We start from the raw sequence: 22153 nt of genomic DNA on the forward strand, positions 1-22153 counted from the left end.
TTCAAAATAATGAAGGTGTTTTATACCCGGTGTAAATTTATACCCCTAAGGAACTAATGGTCGTATTGACTTGAAATTTGGCATGGAGGTAGGTCTTTATGTCAAGGTAAAGGGAAAAATCTGAAAATGGCCAAGTGTGAGTCGGTTTCAAAATAATGAAGGTGTTTTATACCCGGTGTAAATTTATACCCCTAAGGAACTAAAACGAACTAAATTTATTTATATTTATATAATATATCTTCGAATGGTACAAAGGTTTGTATTTAGTCAAAGTAAAGCAAAAATCTGAAAACGGCCAAGTGTGAATCACTTTCGAAAATAACGAATGTGTAACTTTGATCCACGAACATAATATATGATAACATGTCATGTCAGTCAGTTGGTAAATCTAGTCCATTTAGTTAATCTAGTTCATTTCTTTGTAAGAAACATAGTGCATATTAAAAAATCTAAAAAATAGTATAAATGAGACATTTCTTTAACTAACTTCATCATAAGAAAAAAATAGAATAAACAACCTTACAAAAATAAATGAAATCCCACCCAAAACAAAAATGTGAAAGACTGCCAAGTTCGATAATATGGGAATGCTTCGCCTATAAAAGAAGTGAGATCTGAATAAGTACCAAGTTCCATACACATACCTCAGTTAAAAATAGTTACTTTTTAATGATGATTACTTGGCAAGTTTTAATAGATAATTAAATACTTGATTCATTGCGTTTAGTAGGTTTATAACAAGGTGTATGAAAACTTGCCAAGTAACATCATTAAAAAGTAACTATTTTTAACTGAGGTATGTGTATGGAACTTGGTACTTATTCAGATCTCACTTCTTTTATAGGCGAAGCATTCCCATATTATCGAACTTGGCAGTCTTTCACATTTTTGTTTTGGGTGGGATCCTTTCGTATCCGCGAGTGATATTGTACTGTTGCTCAGAGTGACTCGCTTCTTTCAATTCAATCCAATGTATCACTAAATCAGTACCTACGAACTAAGAGTGATAGATTCGTTTGGGATAGATAGATTCGTATATCAGTTTATAATATTTTTAAGTTTTTATTTTTCATTTTAAATTTAAGTTTACGATTTATGTAATTGGCTGTAAAAGCCGTGTAAATCGAATAAAGAAATAAAAATAATGGTCAAACACTTATACTCGGTATCGAGAAAGTGAGACAGAACATTCTAAGTAGGGAAGTGCGAAAGAGATGTCTGGAATTTCCGATGAGAAACCGTGACGCGAGCCGCTCAACGCTGTGTGTGCGAGTGCAACACAGATACAAACGGACGAGGATTGAATGAGTTGTTAAAGATACACTGATACATTCGGATTTGAACTGATACAAAGAGTGAGTGATCAGAACGGAAAGATACATATCTTTTTTATCTATCACTCCTGAGTTACCCATCTCTACATCGAACTGTTGTTATCAGCGGTACCGGTACTACCGGTTATTAAAGCGAAGTGAATGCAATTACCATTTCTTGGTCTTTAAAGGTGTCTAAAACCATTATTTCTTGAAGTTTGTGGTGCCAGGACGATTTATTACGAAGTATGGCGTACAGGAAATGTGAAATTTGTGGATTGAGGTCGGAGCGCAAAGATGGCAAAAAACGCTTCTTTATGGCCAGATTTCCACTAGATGAATTGCGGTAAGTTAAAATTTCGTAATTTAACAGAGTTATGTTTCCATTTTCAGTCTTAAAACTTATTTTTTAGTTTAACAAATAAGTTGTTAAAAGTTTGAATCGGGGAAATAGTGTTGGGACTAGGGGCTGCCATCTCGAATTTCGCCAAACCCGGACAAACATTAAAAAAACCCGGACATTTGGCGTAAATCGCATTTTTTCCCCGAACGAGTACGATTGTTTTTAAACAAAAAATACCTAATCTGTAATCCATTTACTACACTGGACAGCAAATAAACCGAGCCACCCGCTACTTTGGAATTCTAATCCGATTTTCTCAAAAACTATAATACATACAAATATCAAAATTATACTTGCAGAAAGTACGTAACATTGTGAATTGATGGTCCTTTTAATTAAATTTACAGCCATTTTAATCCTTAAGAAATGTTCTTTCTATAGGTATATTTTTGATATTTGTAAGTTTTATACTTTTTGAGAAAATCGGATTAGAGTGCCATAGTAGCGGGTGGCTCGGTTTGTTTGCTGTCCAGTGTATTAACATATACTACTACTACATGAAAAGCGTCCGGGTTTTCCCCGGACTGTTCTTGAAACCCCGCCCGGACGGCCCCCGGATGGCCTCCAAACGAGGACAAATCTGGGGAATCCCGGACGGATGGCAGCCCTAGTTGGGACACAGTATACTAATCATTGTCGATATTTTTGCTTTCAGATGTAAAGAATGGGTGAAAATGGCAGGAAACGAGGATCTAGTTTATGTGCCCATTGAAAAACTCCATGAATTAAAATTTATCTGTGGAAAGCATTTTAAAGATAATGATTTTAATAAAAAAAGGACACAGCTCAAAAAATCTGCTATTCCGTCAATAAATCTTTCTTCTATGCCACTTTCGGACGCCATTCTGTCAGCATTTCCTTATTACCTCTTCAAAGAACAGCAACCTTTACAAGAAGGTTAGTAGTGTAATAATAAATTTATCATATACTAGCTGTTGCCCGCGGCTTTGCCTGCATGAAAATTATAGCCTATGGATTATTGTGATGTATAATCTGTTTTTGAAATAGTAACAAAAGTCCATACATCCTCACATACTTTTGCATTTATACACATATACGCATTATACATATTTATACACATTTGTTTCCTCAAGATGTTTTCCTTCACCTATTACAACTACCATTGTATCTATATGTTCAACGCAAGACAGCTATATTATAATGTTAATTTTTGTAAATGACATTTAAATATTACAATCAATTATTATTATTTTCTTGTACCTATGTCTTTACCAGACCTCGGAACTATAGAGTCCCGGATTTTTGGGAGGCGAACGTGGGGCTGAAGCCAACACGCTGAAGCCCTTTTGAGACAACTTTAATGAAATGGTGACACAAAATCGACGATTATCCCTGTATACACTATAGAAATGTATCCAAGGACAATCCCCGGTTCTGTGCTAAACTATTGCTAACTATGGATGAAAACTACTTGGGCTATTGTGATGGGATGCTAATGGACTAGGAATGGGGAAACTACGGGACCTATGGCACCTGCCGATGACAATGTATTAAATACATGTTAAAATGGCAGGTGGAGACTCGCCAACTCACTTACTGGGCCCCCGGGAATCAGTCACTGAAAAGCAACAAGAGGGCAACAGGGACATGAGCGGCTGAGAAGGGTGAGGATACCTCGGCGGACTTTAAACGCAGATCACGCGCTCCCTGTGGGTCCAGCATCACCGGCCCACTCGCCACTTACCACGAGGCACCTACCCTCCGAGCAGGACTAACCTTGCTCTAGCGACTCCACTCTGACCGGCCGATGAAGGCAAGCCAAGAGGCGGGAGACCTATCCCCCGTCATGCTTCACTCCGGCAAGCCGGAGATGGGGGACAGTATACTCTCCCTGGAGCACTCGGATATGTAGCCCCGCGGGGTCGCTACTCCCTGTCATCCGCCTCAGATGCCCTGCGGATTATTTTTTTACAATTTTATTTGATTGATTTGATTGTATCTGAATGCTGAAATTTTATTTTTACAGATGAACCCTCAACATCTTCTGTTTCTGCACAAGTAGAAATTAGTACATTTGAAACAAATACATACCACAAGCAAAGCCAAGGTGAGCCTTTATTTCTTTATGGAGTTACTTCTAATATTACTAAAACTAATTCAACTAATTAAAACATCTATGGTGAGTAAAAGCTAAAATTGTCTCTTTACAGATGAACCCTCAACATCTACATCTACTGCACAAGTACAAGCTACTACAGTTGATAATCAAATTGTTTATGAAGATGATGTTCCACCAGTGGAATATACCGTAAACATTATGACAAGTGAACAAGACATTTGTATGAAAGGTATGTGGTAACTTACAAGCATAAAGGTATCTAGACTAATACTAATGTAATAAATATAAATAATAATATTAATTGACTGTATGAAAGTCGGTGGTCTTTTTAATTTCCCAGAGAGCGTAGGTGAATCTAGATTATTTTGATTGAACGTATTTCTTTTTATTACTTGCAGTATAATCCTACCTTATAACTTCTATTGCCACTAAATTCTGAAATTGTCTTTTTACAGATGAACCCTCAACATCTTCTGTCCGAAAAAGGCGCAAAAGGACAAATAAAATGAGTAATGAAAATCTGTCTCCACGAAAGAAGAAACTTATGAAGAGGGTTGAACTTTTGAAATCAAAAATTAGAAAAGTTCAAGAAAAAGTAAAAATGTTTGATAACATTCAATCAAAAACGCTAAAGACAATGATGTTTTCGGCAATAAGAAATGAAAATCGCTCTTCTCAGGGCAAACGATGGTCCGATAATGACAAAGCCCTAGCCATAGCCATGTACAAGAAATCGCCAAAGTTATATCGGTATTTAAGGCATTTGTTACCGTTACCTAGTCCAAGGACTTTACAAAATGTTCTTAGTAAAATGCCCATGAATCCTGGATTCAATAAATCAATAATTGATCATCTTAAAAGAAAGGTCAAGGAATTATCTTGTAAAGATAAAACTTGCGTCATTTTATTCGATGAGATGTCTCTAAAGAAGAGGCTCATTTTTAATACTGCTTACGACAAAGTTGAGGGTTTTCAAGATTTAGGAGAACACGGTCGATCGGGAGAGTTAGCCGACAAGGCTTTAGTCTTTTTACTACAAGGTGTGCACAAAAAAATCAAGCAGCCACTTGCACACTACTTTGTGAAAGGTACAATATCGTCAGATAAATTGGTAGCTATTATAAAAAATACCATCAAAATGGTTCTGAAATCGGTTCTAGAGTAATCGCAACTGTCTGTGATCAAGGCCCGAGTAACGTTGGTGCTTTAAATTTACTGAAAAAGTTTTCTGGGCAGTGTTCTGACAGTAACTTTTATATAGTGGAAAATGAAAAAGTTTATATACTATATGATGTTCCTCATTTATTCAAATCCATCAGGAACAACTTCTTTGAAGGGGGTGTATTGGTTTTGGATGGAATGAAAGCTAAATGGTCACATTTAGTGGAATTACAGGAAAGAAATAACAAAACACTTCATTTCAAAAAAATCACACCGTTGCACGTAAATCCCAAGTTTCGCGCTAAAATGAAGGTGAAACTGGCCGCGCAAATACTCAGCAATGATGTATCTGCTATTTTGAAATTATTTACTGAAACATTTGATAATGATGTAAAAGATGTTGATGGAACATTGAAACGTGATGCTGTTTTACAAACCGCCAATGTAATTCAGGGGCCCGATTCTCCTAAGTTAATAATGTCAAAATCTAATAGAAATCGAATCGCAATATGATCTAATAAAAGACCAATCGTATTCGATTGACATTTGATTGGTGTGCGATTGGTCTGCTATTTTGGTGATTTTGGTCTATACGGTAGTTTGCTGTACAATCATTTTGCAATCGTAAATCATTTGCAGACAAAATGATTCATTATTGAATGACAGAAAAGGATAAAAACGTTTATTTCAAAGAAAAAATAGCGGAATGCCACATACGCTTCAATCGTAATCGAGTCGGGATTGGATATCAGTCGAATCGAGTCGAAAGTGAATCGTATGTTGCTTAAGTAAAATTAGGAGAATCGGGCCCCAGCAGTTAGATACCTTGTTTGATATTACTAACGGGCCAGCCTCAAAAAAAGATGTAAAGAAAGGCTTACGCGTAAATGTTTCGAAAAATAGCATTCATCACAAATTATGGCCAGAGTTAAAAAAAAAAAGTAAATACATTGCACTTCTTAAAATCTGACAGTCAATTAAGATTAAGAAACGTCCGGTGCGTAAATGGGTATTATACGACTTTATGTTCTTTACAAGACATTTGGAACTATGTAGAGTCAATTGGGTTTAAATTCCTCAATCTGCGACAACTCAACCAAGACACTTTGGAGAATCTTTTTGGGTTGATTAGGCAGCATCCTCCAACTAATCAAAATCCAACATGCCACCATTTTACCGCAGCCCTCAAAACCAGTATACTCACTAAACTTAGTACTCCTATAAGGGGAGCTAATTGTGACCCTGATGATAACCAACTGATGTTAGATGTTCATGATTTAGTATTTAAACATACAGAATCTGAAGATTTTACTAATGTAGATCATTCTTATCCAGTTTCTAAAGATAAAGATGATTTTGTATATGATGATAGTAATAATCCTATTTTTTACATTTGCCTGATATTGAAACTGATGTTGAAGATATTTTTTTTGAACATTTTGACAAACAACCTGTTGTTTATGTTCATGCTTTCTCTTACTTATCCGACTCTGAATCTATGTAATACTGTAAATTTATGTGTATCCGTATTTGAACGTGATGTGAAACACTTGCTGTATAACAATGATATAGTTAAATATTGTTGTGTGATGATGCATAAAGACGTTGATTCGACATGGATGTGCGAGGAGCACAGTGGCATATTCATGGACACTTTGTTAACCAAATTGTCAGTTTTATTAATAAGAAACGAATGTAAAAAGATAAATATGGCAATTACTGAAAGGGAGCAATCAAATGCGAACATAAATAAAATTGCTCAATTAACGAGTACAGCTAAGTAATAGTTGTAGAATTTCAGTTGCATTTGATTGCTCCCTTTCAGTAATTGCCATATTTATCTTTTCGAGGGTACAGTAGCCTTATTCGCAGCCAAGTTTGAATAAATTATATTTGAGTGTCAATCCTTTATTTTGTTCAATGTAACATTTACTTTGGATCAAGTAAAATATTTATTAGTACTTGTTTATTTTATTTTAAACTAGATTGACCGTCGTGAAACCGTCAATGACAGCGGCATAGTCATTGGCGGTTTCGCGACGGCAATAAATAAATTTCCTTTCTGTCGATGGGTTTGTAGGCAAGTAGAGTTCCTGCAAACTGCCCAACACTATGGTTCTAAGTAGGAGATTATCGATATCTAGAGTTCCTGCAAACTGCACAACACTATGGTTTTAACTTTATGTTGGTAGCACTGTTATGCACTATTGATAAGGTTGTTAAGTTGGCTATTCTAGGTTAGCCTTAGGGCCGCCGTACACTGACTGCTCGAGCAGTAAGCGGCTGAGTGAAATACACGGACCGCTCGAGCGGTCGGCGTCGACTGCTTGAGCTGTCGGTTGTTGACTGCTCGAGCTACGACCCAACTGCTCGAGCAGTTGATTTTCTACCACAGTCGAGTCATGGATTCTGACGAGGAAGCACTGCTTTTGCTGCTCCTGCTCAGGCGGAGACGACGGCGGCGACGTCAAAAGAGACAATTTTGGGTTCATCCAATTTTGCAATTAAGAGAACAACGTGGACAATTCCATCATTTGTTTATGGAACTTAGAAGTGATGAAGAAAAATTTTTCAACTATTTTAGAATGTCAATTGGGCGGGGGGGAGAGGGAAGTCGGAGAGCTGTCGACTGCTCTAGCGCAGTCAACGGCTCGAGCAGTCGGTGTATGCCTCGCAACCGCTCGCGAGCGGTCGACGGCACGATGGAATTTCATCATGCAGTTGACGGCTTGAAGCGGTCGCGACTGCTCGAGCAGTCGTGTGTACGGCAGCGAATGAATGACTATAGTTCACTGCGCGGTCGCGGCTTTAAGCAGTCGGTCTCAACTGCTTGAAGCAGTCCGTGTACGGCGGCTCTTATTTTGACGGTTCATGAGTTTATTTCTATCTATGGAAGTCCCGTCTCTTCTTACGTAGTATTGTATACTCTTTGGTAATCACTGGCAGCTAACAATAATATATTGATGTAACTGTTAAAAAAAATGTGATTTGTTCTAATTTTGAATCTATCATATTATCATGTTCTTGTATTCATATAACGAATTGATGGTGTTTTGGTGTTTCTTGATTTCCAGTTAAAGGTGCGAGCATATCGTGTGGTCTTTCGTGTCTACGATATAGGGTGTAGTGGTCAGAGGTCTTATAATATAAGGTCTTAAATGAGTACAATAAAATGAAACAACATTATTGTGGATATTGTTTATTACAAATACTTACGTACCATTCACAATCTAGGAAGGTGTACTAAGTACTTATTACTTTTGCAAAATGTTTTTCTTATTGGGCTAATTTTTCATTTTCGGTTTATTATGAATTACAATATACAAAATATATATTATTAAGGCTTAATTACATTATGTATTCCATACATTTCATACTTAGGTAGAGATCTTAACATTTCGTTGAATGTGAGGACGATGAAGGTTTCAAATATATAATATTTCCAAAATTTTATGATAATTATTTGTTTCTTCGGTTACTTAAATTATGCAGATGATTCTGGAAAATAATAAAAATTGTCATTAAATGTCAGATTAATACGTTATGTATGATAAAGCCCCAAGGGCTTCTACACGTAGGTTTAATCGGCTACTGCTAGATGTAAACGGTAACAGGTAACTTAGTTAAGTAGTTAGTGTATCTTCGGTTAGAACTAGGCGAGCCCTGCATCAGAGCGGCCACACCTAGATGCAGTCGCACACCCGTGGCTAAACTTAGGTGCAACCTTGTTAAGTGCTGTTTTCGATTCAGTTAACCGTTTTTGGCTTTATTTTGAGATTCTAACATAATATCTTGTCGAAAGTTAATCTTGTTTAAATGAATTAATTAATTTGATTTTAAGATTTATTTAGTATTAATTAAAAGAATAAAATTCTTACCGCCAATCTTCATGCCATGCAAATCAAATGCATCTAAGAAGTCCGTGAGAGAGCAACAGTAAGTGTAATCGTCTTTGACTGAGAACCACGGCTGATCGTCATCGTTGCAGATGTTCTTACATTTGATGTCCTTCTCTGTTGGTTCACCACTGTTAACATGGACTATGGCCAGCGGATCCTCACTCTCATATGCTATGACCTGAAATTCCCAATAAGAATTAATTTTACCTGATGAACCTATTTTCTGTTCAAACCCTAAAAGGATTTTGGAAAGTACCAAGAAGTACGCAGTGATTTGGAGGAGGCTCACGTTCGAAGACAGACAATCCAAGACCCGGGCCTCGGAACGAACATATCGAATTCACGAACCCTTTTTGAGTTTTCTAATTAAAATTAGGGAATCTAGCGAAATGAACTCGTATTTTTTATTTACCTTCCATAAGTATCGCGGTATGATGGCTCCATTTTTCTTTTCAAAAGTGTGTGTACCAGACCAGGTCTTCATTTCATCTTCGCCCTCCAATTGTCTTCTAATCATGTCATCGACTTTTTCCCAGCTGGTCTGAAATAATTAATTACATCCCAAATATAATAATTGAAATTCATGTAGGTACACGCGTTATTACCTATATTTACATATTATGATTTTTACCTGTGAACCACAAGGACGCCAGATTGGGATTCCATTTAGATAATCAATGAAGGTGCTTTTCTTTGCAGTTTCATAATTGAAGTCCTTTGCATTCAACAGCTGGGATTTTCCATAACAACAAGATGTCTTTGAGTCTTTACAGGTAAATCCCCTCGCAATTTTCGTATCTCCAATTCCTGGATAACTAAACCAGTTGCTGTTGGTGCCTACACTGTCATCAGTTTTGGTCATCGATGCGCGAGCAATAAGAGGCATATTTTTGGCATGATCGTAACACACGTCGTATATTTTTAAGAAATCAGTCACATTGTAGCCAACCCGTATCAATTCAGGTTTCTCTGCTAGTTTAGAGCATTTAACTGGCTCTCTAAGAACAGACAACTGAATGCTGTTTTTGCATTGTAGATCTGAAAGCTTATATTTTTTCTCATTTAACAGGAACGCATCCTCGCTAAGGCAAACTGCTTTTAATTGACTTTGTCCCGCAAAGTTTCTGAATGTATTTGATGTTCCTTCTTGTTTTGGACAGGACAGAGTAATTTTTTCATTTTGTTCCAGTATTGTATATTTATCCGTGAACTCCCATTTAGGCCAAGTTCCTTCGTTAGTTAGTAAAAGTGGCATATTAGCGGCGTCTCTCAAATTTCGAGGTATCAAACATACTGTAACAAACAATTAGGTTTTTGTATAAGTCGCCTTGTATCGAACCGTTTTGTAGGTACAGTTCGTCATAAATTAACGTGTGTATGTCACACCAAAATGAACTGTATGCATTTTGTTTTATGTAGCTTACCTGAAGACTTGACATCAAAGCTTTTCTTAACTGATCCGTGTACATTAGTTGCCGTGCATGTGTAGCGACCCCAATTATATCGAATTCCTATCTCTGGTACCTCCTTATCGGTTAACTCTTTGCCGTTGAAATACCAAGTTATCTATAATGCAAAATTAGTGAATTTATTATTGGAAAGTTAAATACTAATATTATTATTAGTTATGTACACTTCATCCACAAAAAGTGATATATCGGCGGACTTAATTCTGACATCACAATTAGGATTTCATTGAATAAAATCGGACTGGGCCACCAAATAAGGAGTAAGACTGCGCCCGTCATGGTAACGGTGTCCTAAGTTTTATAATATTTTAGTGACTAGATGGATAGGAGTAGTTGCCCGGGTTACTATTCCTATCTATCTGTAACTGCCCGGTTAACTGGGTTGAGGAGGTCAGATAGGCAGTCGCTCCTTTTAGAACACTGGTACTCAGGTGAATCCGGTTGGACTGAAGGCTGACCTCAACATAGTTGGGAAAAGGCTCGGAGGATGATGATGGAATTCAAACTTACTTTAGCTTCTGGTTTTGCCTCACTAACTTCACAGTTTGACAAAATATCTCTTATATCACCACGCCAGTCATCTAGATTGTTTGGTGTATAAAGTTTAGGAATAGAGCCAACGTCCACAACATATGTGTGTGTTTCTACGTGTCCATGCTCATCGCTCACATGGCATGTATAGTTACCGTCGTTGGCGTAAGTAGCTTTGTTTATTTGAACAAATTTCTCTTTCAGTTCATCAAATTCCTGTAAATTAGACAAACATTATTAATATATCAGCCAGCTAAATAAGTAGTAAAACATTTGAATTCAGAATGTAGGTAACTGAACATAGGATACAATTTTGGACTTGAAGGAACTTAATATATGTATATTTTGTCTATGTGCTATATAAATTGTGTAGCAACCCGGATTCAAGTTTTCCGACCCGTAACAGGGTCTTCAAACCTATTCCTTTGGGTCATAGCATAGTCTTAATTAATTATACTTACTTTAAACCATTTTATCGACTGGGATTTCGATTTATAAGCACCACATTCCAATTTTTTTGTTTCACCCAAAAGCAAATATACGTTATGCTTCGTGCCAAAATCAACGAGTCCCTCTGAAAAGTAATGACACAACATTTTAAATTAAGTACTTATTCCAGTGCATAAATTAGTATCTATACAATACAGAAATGTTTGTTGAACATTGTAGTATGAACTTATAAAAAGCAACGTTTAATTTTGTACCTACCATCAATATTGACCTCAAATGTGGCACTAACTGACCCAATATAGTTTTTGGCTTCACACGTGTAGCTTCCTTTGTCCGTTTTAGTAGGATTCTTGATAACAAGATTTCCATCCTCAACGGCGTACTTTGAATCTGAAAGTATACCTTCATGACAACCTCTGTAATACTCAGCTATGAGAAAAAGTGCATGATTTGGGAAAATTATAATTTTCGAATAGGAGGTTTTACCAGTTTAACCAAGGAGTATTATTGGGTGGCCCGGGTTAAGGAGGTCGGATAGGCAGTCGCTCAGAAGCTGCATTAGGTTAGACTGGAAGCCGACCCCAACATAGTTGGGAAGAAACTCGGGAGAAGATGAGGTTTTTGACAAATGACTTAAGAATATTCCATGACTTACTAGGTGTAATTTTAACGCCCTTGTGAAGCCACGTTATAACTGGACGAGGAACGCCGGCGACGTCACACGGGATCTTTAAGGCAATATCTCCTTCAATAGCAGTCACTGTTTTAGATTTTGAAGTAAATTTAGGCGCAGCTGTGGGAAAAATAAAGCAAGGTTAGAAAATATAAAAAGAAAAACAAAACTTAATTATTATGGTTGAAGCATACGGAGATGCCTAATCTGGGATCAGAACTTTTATTAATTGATATTGAAATATAGACTATTGATCCATTGCCGGTAATTTACACTTAGGTATGGACGAGGCTCGTCTTTTGAGTGCAAACTCGCCGACGACGGCTGTAAGGACGAATCTATTGACGATTGTCGAAATATATCTCAAGATAACTTACACTCAACCACTAGTGTGGTGACGTGCTCAGCGCTGCCAACATCGTTTTCTGCAACACATTTGTACCGGCCCGCGTGTCGGTCCTCTGCACTAATGATTTGTAACCTCTCGTGATGAGCTTCGGCTTTCTCAAACTCAGAAGCACCTTGCGCTATATACCAAGATATTTTTGGTTTGGGTTCACCTTTTATGATCCTGAAAAGGCAATACACGTATTGTTTATTTCAAAATTATTTTAAAAAATCCTCTTTATAAATCGGACAGACTTGATAAAACTCTAGAGACTTCTACGGACATATAAATATATTAATAAGTAATCGAGACTTAAATTCAATACATATAAAAGTACGATAAAGTCTGTCTTATAGTTAGTAAACCTGCAGTCTTATATGACGTAATAAATGGGATCAGTAAATTCGTGTACCGCAGATTATCTAATTTTAAAATAAATCTAATATTAACAGGAGACATTTAAAAATCGGGAAGCTAGATGTCCATCGAATGATATTATGAGATATGAGGCATAATAAAAGACCTCGCTACGGACTAGTATTATGGGTGGCTGCTGATATGGTTCCAAGTGGGTCTTGATGTCCCAATAAAAAAAAGTTATCAAACTTTTGAGTTTCAGAATACATACTTGCACTCTATTACTGCAGAATGGCCTACTCTAACGGTCTCAGCAGCAACTCCAGATAATTGAGGCTTCTCTGAAAACATAAAAAATATCTCACGTAAATAAGGCACTTTTCAAGTTCTTGAAAGTGGACTTTGAAAGAAAATAACTAGAAGAAGGAATGAAACAGGTCTCACGGAGGTCAAATGAAATAAATGCTAATATAGGTCCAACTGAAGCATCCCGGGATGGTTGGCGTTCCTTGGGGCAGGCCTACGTTCAGCAGTGGACGGCAATTGGCTGATATGATGATGATGATACAACCGAATATACTGGTACTCACGGCGAATGTATGTTTCGAACGTCGCACTGGCCGGACCAGCATCATTAGTCGCTTCGCAAGTGTACCGGTTAGTGTCGCTCACGGTCGGGTGTCTTATTACCAATGCACCATCTTCCAAGGAATATTTAGCGTCTGAAAAACAAAAACATTGTGTGAAGGTCTTTTTTTAGTCGAATCATTGGTTTTGTGAGTTGTTTTGTTAAAATCATGACTATTATTGTTTTCAATATCTGCTCATATTTTAAAAGCTCTGCGAAAGGGGTAAACGTTTGCAGATTTTTAAAGCTCTGGGTTTTAAAGTAACTTACTTGAAGTGATGTAGCGTCCGTTCAGCTTCCAAGCGATTCTTGGCTTGGGAAGACCGGTTGAGACACAAGGAATCCTCAACAGCTCGTCCCCTTCAATAGCTTTATAGACGGTAGAAGTACTTGATAATATTTTTGGAACCTCTGTAAACAGATGAGGTGATCTAAATATATCCTATTCTGCATATTCAGTAGGATGGGATGGTGGGATTAATTTATGGATTTATTACATTTAATAGGTATATTATTTTTGCCTGCAGTAACTGCCACTAGGTTCTACAACATTTTTTTTTATCTTTTGCTATTCGTTCCAAGTTGTTGTATGTTTTTATTTCTTTCATCTTCATACCTTGTACCACAAGTGTGGTGATGTGTTCCGCATCTCCGACGTCATTCTGAGCGACACACTTGTAACGCCCCGCGTGTTTCATCTCCACCTTTGATATGGATAGGACTTGTTCGGAGCCAGGTATTGGAACAAAATTTTTGCCATCATCCGCGTATTTCCAAGTGATTTTAGGTCTTGGCACTCCCTTGTGAACCCTGAAATTAAGAAAAATCATAAATTTTTAACGAGAGAAGTCTTTAAAATTAATGTTTTTAAAATGGAAAAAAGCCGACGGAGAACATATTGTATAAGATTTCAACTGGATACTGATTTTCCTACATCACCTACATTGTATTGTTTTTTTAACATTATATGGATGTAATCTTTCCTTTGTGAAGATTGAATTTATTCTTATTTACGATACGATACGATTATCACACACTATGCAGCGTAGTGCGTGGATGCGTTTTTTTCCGTTGTATGGAAATATCTCCGTTTGTATGGAAAACACGCATAGTCCAACACACTGAAAATGCATCCACGCGCGTTCATGCGGATCACGCACATACATGCGGAGAAACACGCACCCCCGCGCGTAGGTGCGTCGACACGCAAGATGCAGCGTGATGCGGGGCAGTGTGAAGATCACCTTAGGCTTCAATAGTTAATCAGAGATTCTTCTCGCTTACCTGCACTCTATGTTGACGGCTTTGCCCACACTCCCTCTCATGGAAGCAACTCCCCTAACTTCAGGAATCTCTGAAACATTTTAAAACATGAAAATCGTATTAGTTACAAATGAGATGTGAGGCTGGGATGATGCATCTAAATTCAAATATACCTTATTAATCATGTTTATGATAACTCGTCGAAAATAATTCTGCTCCAAGTTTTGAAAACGAAAGTTAAAATAATCTATTTCTACTTACGTCGGACGAAGACTTTGAATATCTCGCTGACTGAACCGACGTCATTCTTTGCTACACATGTGTATGAATTAGAGTCATCTATGGTAGGATGTCTTATAACTAGAGTCCCATCGTTAATGGCGTATTTCGTTCCTGAAACAAAAGACGTATGAAATAAAGTAGAGATCAAAAAATCTGGGAAAATTACGAGCTGATAATAGCATAGCATAAACTTTATAAATCATGACCAATTCTGATATTACCTAGGTTAAGAGGTTTATTGTTTATCTCCCAAGTAATAGTAGGTTTCGGAAGACCACTTGCCACGCAAGGTATACTTAAAGTTGTGTCCCCTTCAGTAACCATGTAGACCGTAGACCTGTTAGGCCTGATAATTTTAGGTAGATCTGTAAATAAAAAGAATGTACATATGTAATATTATTATACGGGTCAGGTTTAACCGACAGGCAGAAACCCTCTAGTTATATAGTTTTTTTTTGTTTTATTGACAATAAGCAGCCTTACCAGAGACTCAAATGATACACCAAGTAAGCTTATTTGGAAGTCAAACAAACAGTAGCTTCAAGCTTAAAATTCAGAACCAATATATCTGAGAATAGCCTATTGACGATATGAAGAGCTCATGGCTAAGTCAAAGCCGCGCGGATCGATCGATCATAAGGTTAAGCAACGCTTGGCGCGGTCGGTCCGTGGATGGGTGACCATCTTGTCATACTGAGTTCTTCCGTGTTTCGGATGGCACGATAAACTGTAGGTCCCGGCTGCCATTTAAACATCTTTGGTAGTCGTTACGGGTAGTCAGAAGCCAGAAAGTCTGACAACCAGTCTTACCAAGGGGTATCGGGTTGCCCAGGTAACTGGGTTGAGGAGGTCAGGCAGTGCAGTCGCTCCTTGTAAAACCCTGGTACACAGCTGCATCCGGTTAGACTGGAAGCCGACCCCAACATAGTTGGGAAAAGGCTAGGCAGATGTAGCCTATTGACGATATTAGTACCGACTGTTATAATGCTTCTTTTTATCTTAAGCTCAAAATCTTCATGCGAGCAGACTAGGTAACTAATTATTACGCTTTCAATGGCAGATTGACCGAATACAGGAGCAAAGACAATGTTTATTTGTGATAAATGATTTGTTTTATTCTTAGGATTACCTTGAATGATCACTGTGGTGATATGCTCATCCCTGCCAACATCATTTACTGCCACACATTTGTATTTCCCTCCATGTTTCTCTTCCGCGTTTGTAATCCTTAGAACATTGCTAGAACCCGGTATGAGTGTGAACTTAGTACCAGTTTGACCTCCTGAGTACCATGTTATCTTTGGTGCGGGTACGCCACTCAAAGCCCTGAGAACATCATTTGAATTATTCGTATTACTATAAATTTAAAATTTACCGTTGGTCTAGCGCATGATATCTTTTCAGTCGTGTTGGTTTGCGGCATTTATTTCGACATGTACATAGTCGTTGATTGAATTTGTCGAAAATATTATAAAAATAATAAAGCTTCTTAATCAATCAGCTACAGTTTAAAATGTGTATACTACGTAGTACTTACTTGCATTCCAAGACTCCATTTTTGCCTTTGGTAATCTTTGTGGTGGGTATTGGCAACAATTTCGGACGAACTGCAATAAATAATTGTTTAGTACTTAAATAAAAATATAATCTCCAAAATGATTTCCAAAACGTGTGGATATAAAAGTATAAAATTTACCTAAACCATCTACAAAAACGCGCGTTCTAAATTCTTTTTCCATGTTCTTCTGATTTTTCAAGAATGCCTTGCAGATGTATTGTCCAGCTAAGTCCATACTCATTTTTCTTATTTTTATTTGCGTTTGACTTGCTGATACCAAGAACTTGTCAGACGTTTGTATCTTGTTGGACATTCCTGTGATATCGTTTCTGTGGTACCACTGAATCTCCATTGGAAACTTCGAAGTGACGTCACATGTTATAGTGCCTGCTTCCCCGTATGCTAGTTTTGCTACTCCTATGAAAAAAATAAAACAATATTAATGCTTGATACAAATCTAATCCAATTTATAGTTTATAGATGTTAAGTTAATACAACCGTTGTATAGACTTTACTGACCTGATGGAACTTCTTTCACAACAAATGGGTCTCTAACTGTGACCGTTGCAGAGGCTGAGGATTTCCCTTCGTTGTTCTCGGCATAGCAAATGAATTTATCACTTTTAGAGACCTGTGTTTTTATATCACTAATGTATTCATAGGGTACGTCTGTACGTGAAGTCTGAAAGAAAAATTAGATAGGTTATTAGAAGCTATCAAAATAATAAATCGTTTATTCAAACTTGGCTGCATAACCTCACTTTATGAAATGAATGTGTAGATGAATTACTTTTGGGAAGCAGGTTCTTTCGTGCAGTTGGTTTTAAAATAGACGCCAGGTGATGCCATTCCTAATATTCTATCTATCTGTTGTTTTGCTTACTAGAGATAGGAATTTGATTGTACATGAATGGGGCTCTTGTCAGCAAATCAAAGATTGATATTATAGTCAATGAGCACATACCGTCGATTGGATTCTAGATCCTTTGCTGTTAACCCATTTGATTTTGGGTTCTGGGTGCGCCTCAACTTTACAAGTTAACTTCACTTCATCGTTGTAGTCGTATTGTAGTGATGTGCCTTGTGTTATAACCGCAGTAGGTCGCCCTGCAAATATTACAATATTGTTTTCAAGCATCCCTTTACGTAAAGTACCTATTTGTGTGAGAAAAAGCTTTTTCATATATCGTGCATCATATCGTGGGTATTTCGGCGCAGTGGGAAATTGAGCGTGTATTTCTTAGGTGCCACAGGAAAGTTAAAACACTAGAAATATTCGTCGGAAGATTCTATGGTCACAATTAAACGGAACTTACTTTTTGGTTGTGGTATCGAAGTAACTGGGAGTTTGGCGATCCTTTTTATGGGCAATCCCGTTGCTTTCACTATGCCGTTCACCTAAAACGTAGAGAGAATAGTTTTAATTACATCATAACATATCTACAAAATCGATCTTCTGTCCACCAACTCATAAAGGTCGCCGGAAGACGCTGGATGCAGGTATCTTTGGAGATCTAAGGGGGAGGCCTATGTTCAGCAGTAGACGTCCTATGGCTGAGATGATGATGATATCTACAAAATATGGAAGAAGAACACAATTATTGTCAGTATTTTTAAGAAAAAGGTTAATACTTACAACTACTCTGAACATTTGCGACGGAGCCACAAATGGTTGTGTCACGTAAAAATCTTTCGAAACCTTGATTAAAGGAAGCGTTTGGATGACTTTGTTGTTCATTTGTACAATCTCCGCTGTTACTATTTGCACAGAATTATGTTCATCAATGACGGATGCAGATAGGTGAACTTTCGTGTCTGAAAAACAAAAAGAACTAATTGATTTAGGACTATTGAGGGTATTTTGTAAAATACGTTTTTCATGTGGTTCGATCGGTGTGTCTGAAGATCGCAGGATAAACAGTGATAGTGGTACTTTTTAAACAGGCCAAAACGTCTTCTATGTTCCATTAGCCTAACCTCATAAAAAGTCCTTTTTAAATCCACTTGTCTAGTTAGTAGGAGTACGGGATAACTCACCAGCGATGGGCTGAGGCGTTACGTCCTTTGCTGACTTGGGCATTGACTCAGAAAAGCCAGGAGTGAAAAAGAAATCGGTTCTGCCCACAATGATGATAGATGTTCTCGACTTACTACCCACAGTAGCCACGTATTCGCCAGGCCTGATGTTGTTAAGTTTAACCACCTAAAAGAAACGTAAAAAGTTATTGATATTTGGTTGACTATTAAGTGTGAAAATTTTTCCACGGAGTAAAGACATATGAGCGGAGATGCCATACATAATGCGGGTAGGTGAGATGCCTTCTTCTTGGTCAAATTGGTACGGTGGGCATGACCAAAATGATCAGTTACGAGTGAACTAACTAGGCGTTCGGGTTGGTGAGACATCTATCAACGATTTTTGGTATTACAAAGAATGGTTAGGTCACGCATTTTTGGGCGCTTCTATTTTCAGTTATGGCACCTTCGCTTCATTTCGATCTCTCCATGGTTCTTTGCATAATTAAAAAAAAGAACAGGAAATCAATTTGGTTGGCTCTAATTGAATTTGGAGGAATACTTGACCTACTATGTACGCTACTTACAATTCCATTATCATTTCGCATCAGGTCTTCTAATTGAACCGCAGGTCCTTTTACTTCCAGATATGGTTCTTTACCAGATACAGAAATGATGGCGTAGTCAGTATGGGTATCTATTCTGAACTGCGTAAAATAAAATTGAAGAGTTATTACACATTATCAATAAAAAGTACATCTCAATTTTTCACAGAGGTGTCTTATTAAGGACTAGCTGTTCCACGGGGTTTCCACCCGCGCACCGAGGGAGTTACTTCAAGTGTTTCTTACTATCCTGGTACATGTTGAGCAATGTCGTCAACACTTGAGTAATGGTATGTGCTGTTCTGGAACTTTATGAGCATTTGCGTCAAAAATACCCCGGGGGAAGGACAAAGATAGTTTCTGTTCCCATCTGGCTACGTTACCGGGACAGCATAACTTACCAAAGTCTTCCACCAATCCCCCAACGAAACTGCTCACCAACTATCAGGACTGTATGACTTACATACATTAACTCAACTGTTAGGAAACTACACTCTCTGCGCTGAACATGGGCTATCCGGGTACGTGAAGAAGTTTCCACGGGACGTGGGTGATTAGTGTAAACCAACTTATCATAACTTACAAGATACATGAGCTTGATACTCAAGTCTCGTCGTCACCTATAAATGGTTAAATTAACTAAATATGTAAGAAATAAAGCAAAAATATGGCAAAAACTTACTGGGATATTTTTATAAACATTGGCTTCTATGGTTGTCGATACAAAAATACTTTTGTTGCCTTTTATAAGTTCTTTGATAGGTCCAAGCACCTGAAAAATGGGAATAATGTATTTATGTGTACGTTAAAGCTACACTATAAAAAGTTACTCGAATTGCAGGAGCAAGTGTACACCTTGCCTAACTGCCAATCATATGTACATACCTATAATGTTTTACTTCTCGTCGCTATCCATCTTATGTTGTCTAGAAGAGACCGTTCGTAGCGATAAGAATTAAATAAATGAAAAAAATCTATAAGTACTTAATGGAGTATATTGTATATCTATCCTCAAATATGGGTCAAGGTTTAAAAGTAAATAATTTGGTAAACAAGGTTTAAAAGTTCACGGCTTTACCTCAGAAACTTGGCTTTTATCAATCTCGAACGCGAGTCCCGAACATGCCTTCGCTATTTCAAAGAATACATTTGAGGCTTCATCTAAGTAGATGTGATAACGACGACAGTTTCCAGTAAGCACGAAAACTATCTGTGAAATAAAGAATAATAGATGATTATTTCTCACTATATTTTATTGTTTAGTTCAATTGCGTGTTGAATATTTCTTGATTCTGATTGGGGTATTCCTCATGGGTACTAAGGAATTATGAGGGGATACACAAGAAACATTGCAAAAATATTACATTTTTTTTATACAAAAATAGTCAGATTTAGCTAATTATTACCTGAATCCGTTTTCTCTGGCAGAGTTCTATGACACGGGGTGCATCTTTATAGTCTCTGGCGGGTGCATCGGTGAACACATACATGTAGGAATCGCGATTACTTTCATTCAATCCAAGGAGTACTCCATTCATCGCTGGCTCCCAACAGTCAGGGTTCTCAATGTTGTGAGCCTCCACTTCGTCCAGTATCGTCTTATAACGGTAGCGATTTCTTGTATTAACTCTTACTTCGGCATCTAAGATTGGTTAAAAAAGAATGATAGGCAGTATTTTTATCACAGCATGTCAAGTTGGACTGTATTATGTCATCGGCGGAAGATAGGAATGCTTCGGGACAATAATTATTAAAAAATTGGAAATCTACATTACCTGGATCGTTGAACGTGACCAGAACCATATTGTCAATTAAGCTTGACTTTTCATTGAACACAGTATCCATGATCTGGTTCACGCTTGCCCTCACTTGATCTATATCGTTATACATGGATCCCGTGTCGTCTATGACGAAGGTTAAACTACCATTTCCATTACACAGTACTTTAGATATACTTGATACGGCGACCAAAAACACTAGCGGAAAAACCCGCCCCCCCATTTTGGATGAAAATATTTTTCGGAGTTGTTTGAAATGAACTGTCCCACAGAAATACGAAATGAAGACTAAAACAATTAAACAAATATATCCAATTTATACTAATGAGTTATTCTGTAGATTTATTTTCGTGCCGTGTATTTTCCTTATATAGATAAATTGTAACATTTCGCACTGAGGCCATTGTCATTGACCGTTTGTATTTTGATAATTTAGGTATACCTATTTCGTAGGCAATATTGATTTTGGCATGAAATGTGAGGTTTTGAACAAACTATATAGCTAAAATGATAAAAAAAAACTTTGAGTTAATTTTTATCATGTTAATTAAAGATATTAAAAGTTGTATCGTGCAGGTACTAAGTGATACCGATGTAGATATATAGATGCACCTAGCAGCATTGAGTAACATGCAAAGTTATTATATTCTGCAATAAGTAATATTGTACTGTCGCAAGTCAAGACATTGATTTCAATAGGTTGCTTCTACTATCTAGATATATTCTTCTAAAGTTTGGATCATTATTACGCAGGATTTCGCCACCGATATCTAACCTATCTCCACCTCTAGGGCGACTAAATATACTTTCACACTCAGATCAAAGATCTGAGCTTTCACATTTATTTTTTAGTATGTAGGTATTCAAAGACAATTGCCGTTTAGTGTCTTTTCGGTTCAAGTTGTTTATAGTATACTGGAGATGTAATGCTTGAGTACCTCTTAATTTTGTTTAGGTGCATCACATCATCCAATCCTTTGAGCAGTACAGGAAAGAGCTTGTATGTAAATAGATCGGGTAATATATTAATCAGACATTGTTTTCCTAGCAATATGCATACAGTGGTAGGTATATATTCACCTACATCATAACAATTGATTATTGTGATTTTGTTTGTCTTTTGGCCCATTATTTGTATTGAGGAATTTATGTACTAATTTAAATAGCCAGTATCCTCAATTTGGTATTTAGGAAATAACATCTGAACAGGGTTCTTCATTCTCTTTTATTTCATGGTTATTTATTTATTATTAGATTGTCTAATTAAGAATGATCTGCAATTAATTCAGGATGATAAAA

At 37.2% G+C, this 22153-nt stretch overlaps 2 protein-coding genes and 1 pseudogene across 2 annotated transcripts; 2 read left to right on the top strand and 1 right to left on the bottom strand.

Moving 5' to 3' along the window:
* The first annotated feature begins 1435 nt into the window (after nt 1-1435).
* On the top strand, nt 1436-5074 carry LOC135118220 (uncharacterized). Its single transcript, XM_064039521.1, has 5 exons — nt 1436-1659; nt 2372-2613; nt 3704-3784; nt 3888-4025; nt 4252-5074. The coding sequence occupies exons 1-5, from the start codon at nt 1562-1564 to the stop codon at nt 4959-4961; spliced, it is 1269 nt and encodes a 422-aa protein (XP_063895591.1). The 5' UTR covers nt 1436-1561; the 3' UTR covers nt 4962-5074.
* Nucleotides 5075-5263: 189 nt separating this feature from the next.
* LOC135118241 (uncharacterized) lies at nt 5264-7082 on the top strand (annotated as a pseudogene).
* A 1060-nt stretch (nt 7083-8142) lies between these two features.
* LOC110372967 (hemicentin-1) lies at nt 8143-21154 on the bottom strand. Its single transcript, XM_021330017.3, has 30 exons — nt 20852-21154; nt 20483-20718; nt 20155-20286; nt 19759-19848; nt 19059-19178; nt 18493-18658; nt 18092-18270; nt 17772-17853; nt 17420-17562; nt 16975-17137; nt 16594-16872; nt 16435-16504; nt 16027-16223; nt 15119-15262; nt 14877-15008; nt 14637-14706; nt 13969-14162; nt 13623-13763; nt 13315-13446; nt 12996-13065; nt 12357-12550; nt 11962-12099; nt 11565-11696; nt 11318-11430; nt 10836-11072; nt 10281-10422; nt 9488-10149; nt 9269-9397; nt 8836-9034; nt 8143-8455 (listed from the first exon to the last, which is right to left on the bottom strand). Exons 1-30 carry the CDS (start codon nt 21075-21077, stop codon nt 8442-8444), a joined length of 4926 nt encoding a protein of 1641 aa, XP_021185692.3. The 5' UTR covers nt 21078-21154; the 3' UTR covers nt 8143-8441.
* Between the last annotated feature and the right edge of the window lie 999 nt (nt 21155-22153).

This window comes from Helicoverpa armigera, chromosome 19, assembly GCF_030705265.1.
Source record: "Helicoverpa armigera isolate CAAS_96S chromosome 19, ASM3070526v1, whole genome shotgun sequence".
In the NCBI taxonomy this organism is placed as follows: domain Eukaryota; kingdom Metazoa; phylum Arthropoda; class Insecta; order Lepidoptera; family Noctuidae; genus Helicoverpa; species Helicoverpa armigera.

Excerpts from the sequence above, each read along its gene's own strand:
- LOC110372967 (XM_021330017.3), bottom strand. The coding sequence starts at position 21,077 with ATGGGGGGGCGGGTTTTTCCGCTAGTGTTTTTGGTCGCCGTATCAAGT. Across the intron at positions 18,659-19,058 it reads TGCGAAATGATAATGGAATT|GTGGTTAAACTTAACAACAT; the intron begins GTAAGTAGCGTA and ends CGTTTCTTTTAG. Across the intron at positions 11,431-11,564 it reads ATTTGAGGTCAATATTGATG|AGGGACTCGTTGATTTTGGC; the intron begins GTAGGTACAAAA and ends ATTACTTTTCAG.
- LOC135118220 (XM_064039521.1), top strand. The coding sequence starts at position 1,562 with ATGGCGTACAGGAAATGTGAAATTTGTGGATTGAGGTCGGAGCGCAAA. Across the intron at positions 1,660-2,371 it reads TTTCCACTAGATGAATTGCG|ATGTAAAGAATGGGTGAAAA; the intron begins GTAAGTTAAAAT and ends TTTTGCTTTCAG. Across the intron at positions 4,026-4,251 it reads ACAAGACATTTGTATGAAAG|ATGAACCCTCAACATCTTCT; the intron begins GTATGTGGTAAC and ends GTCTTTTTACAG.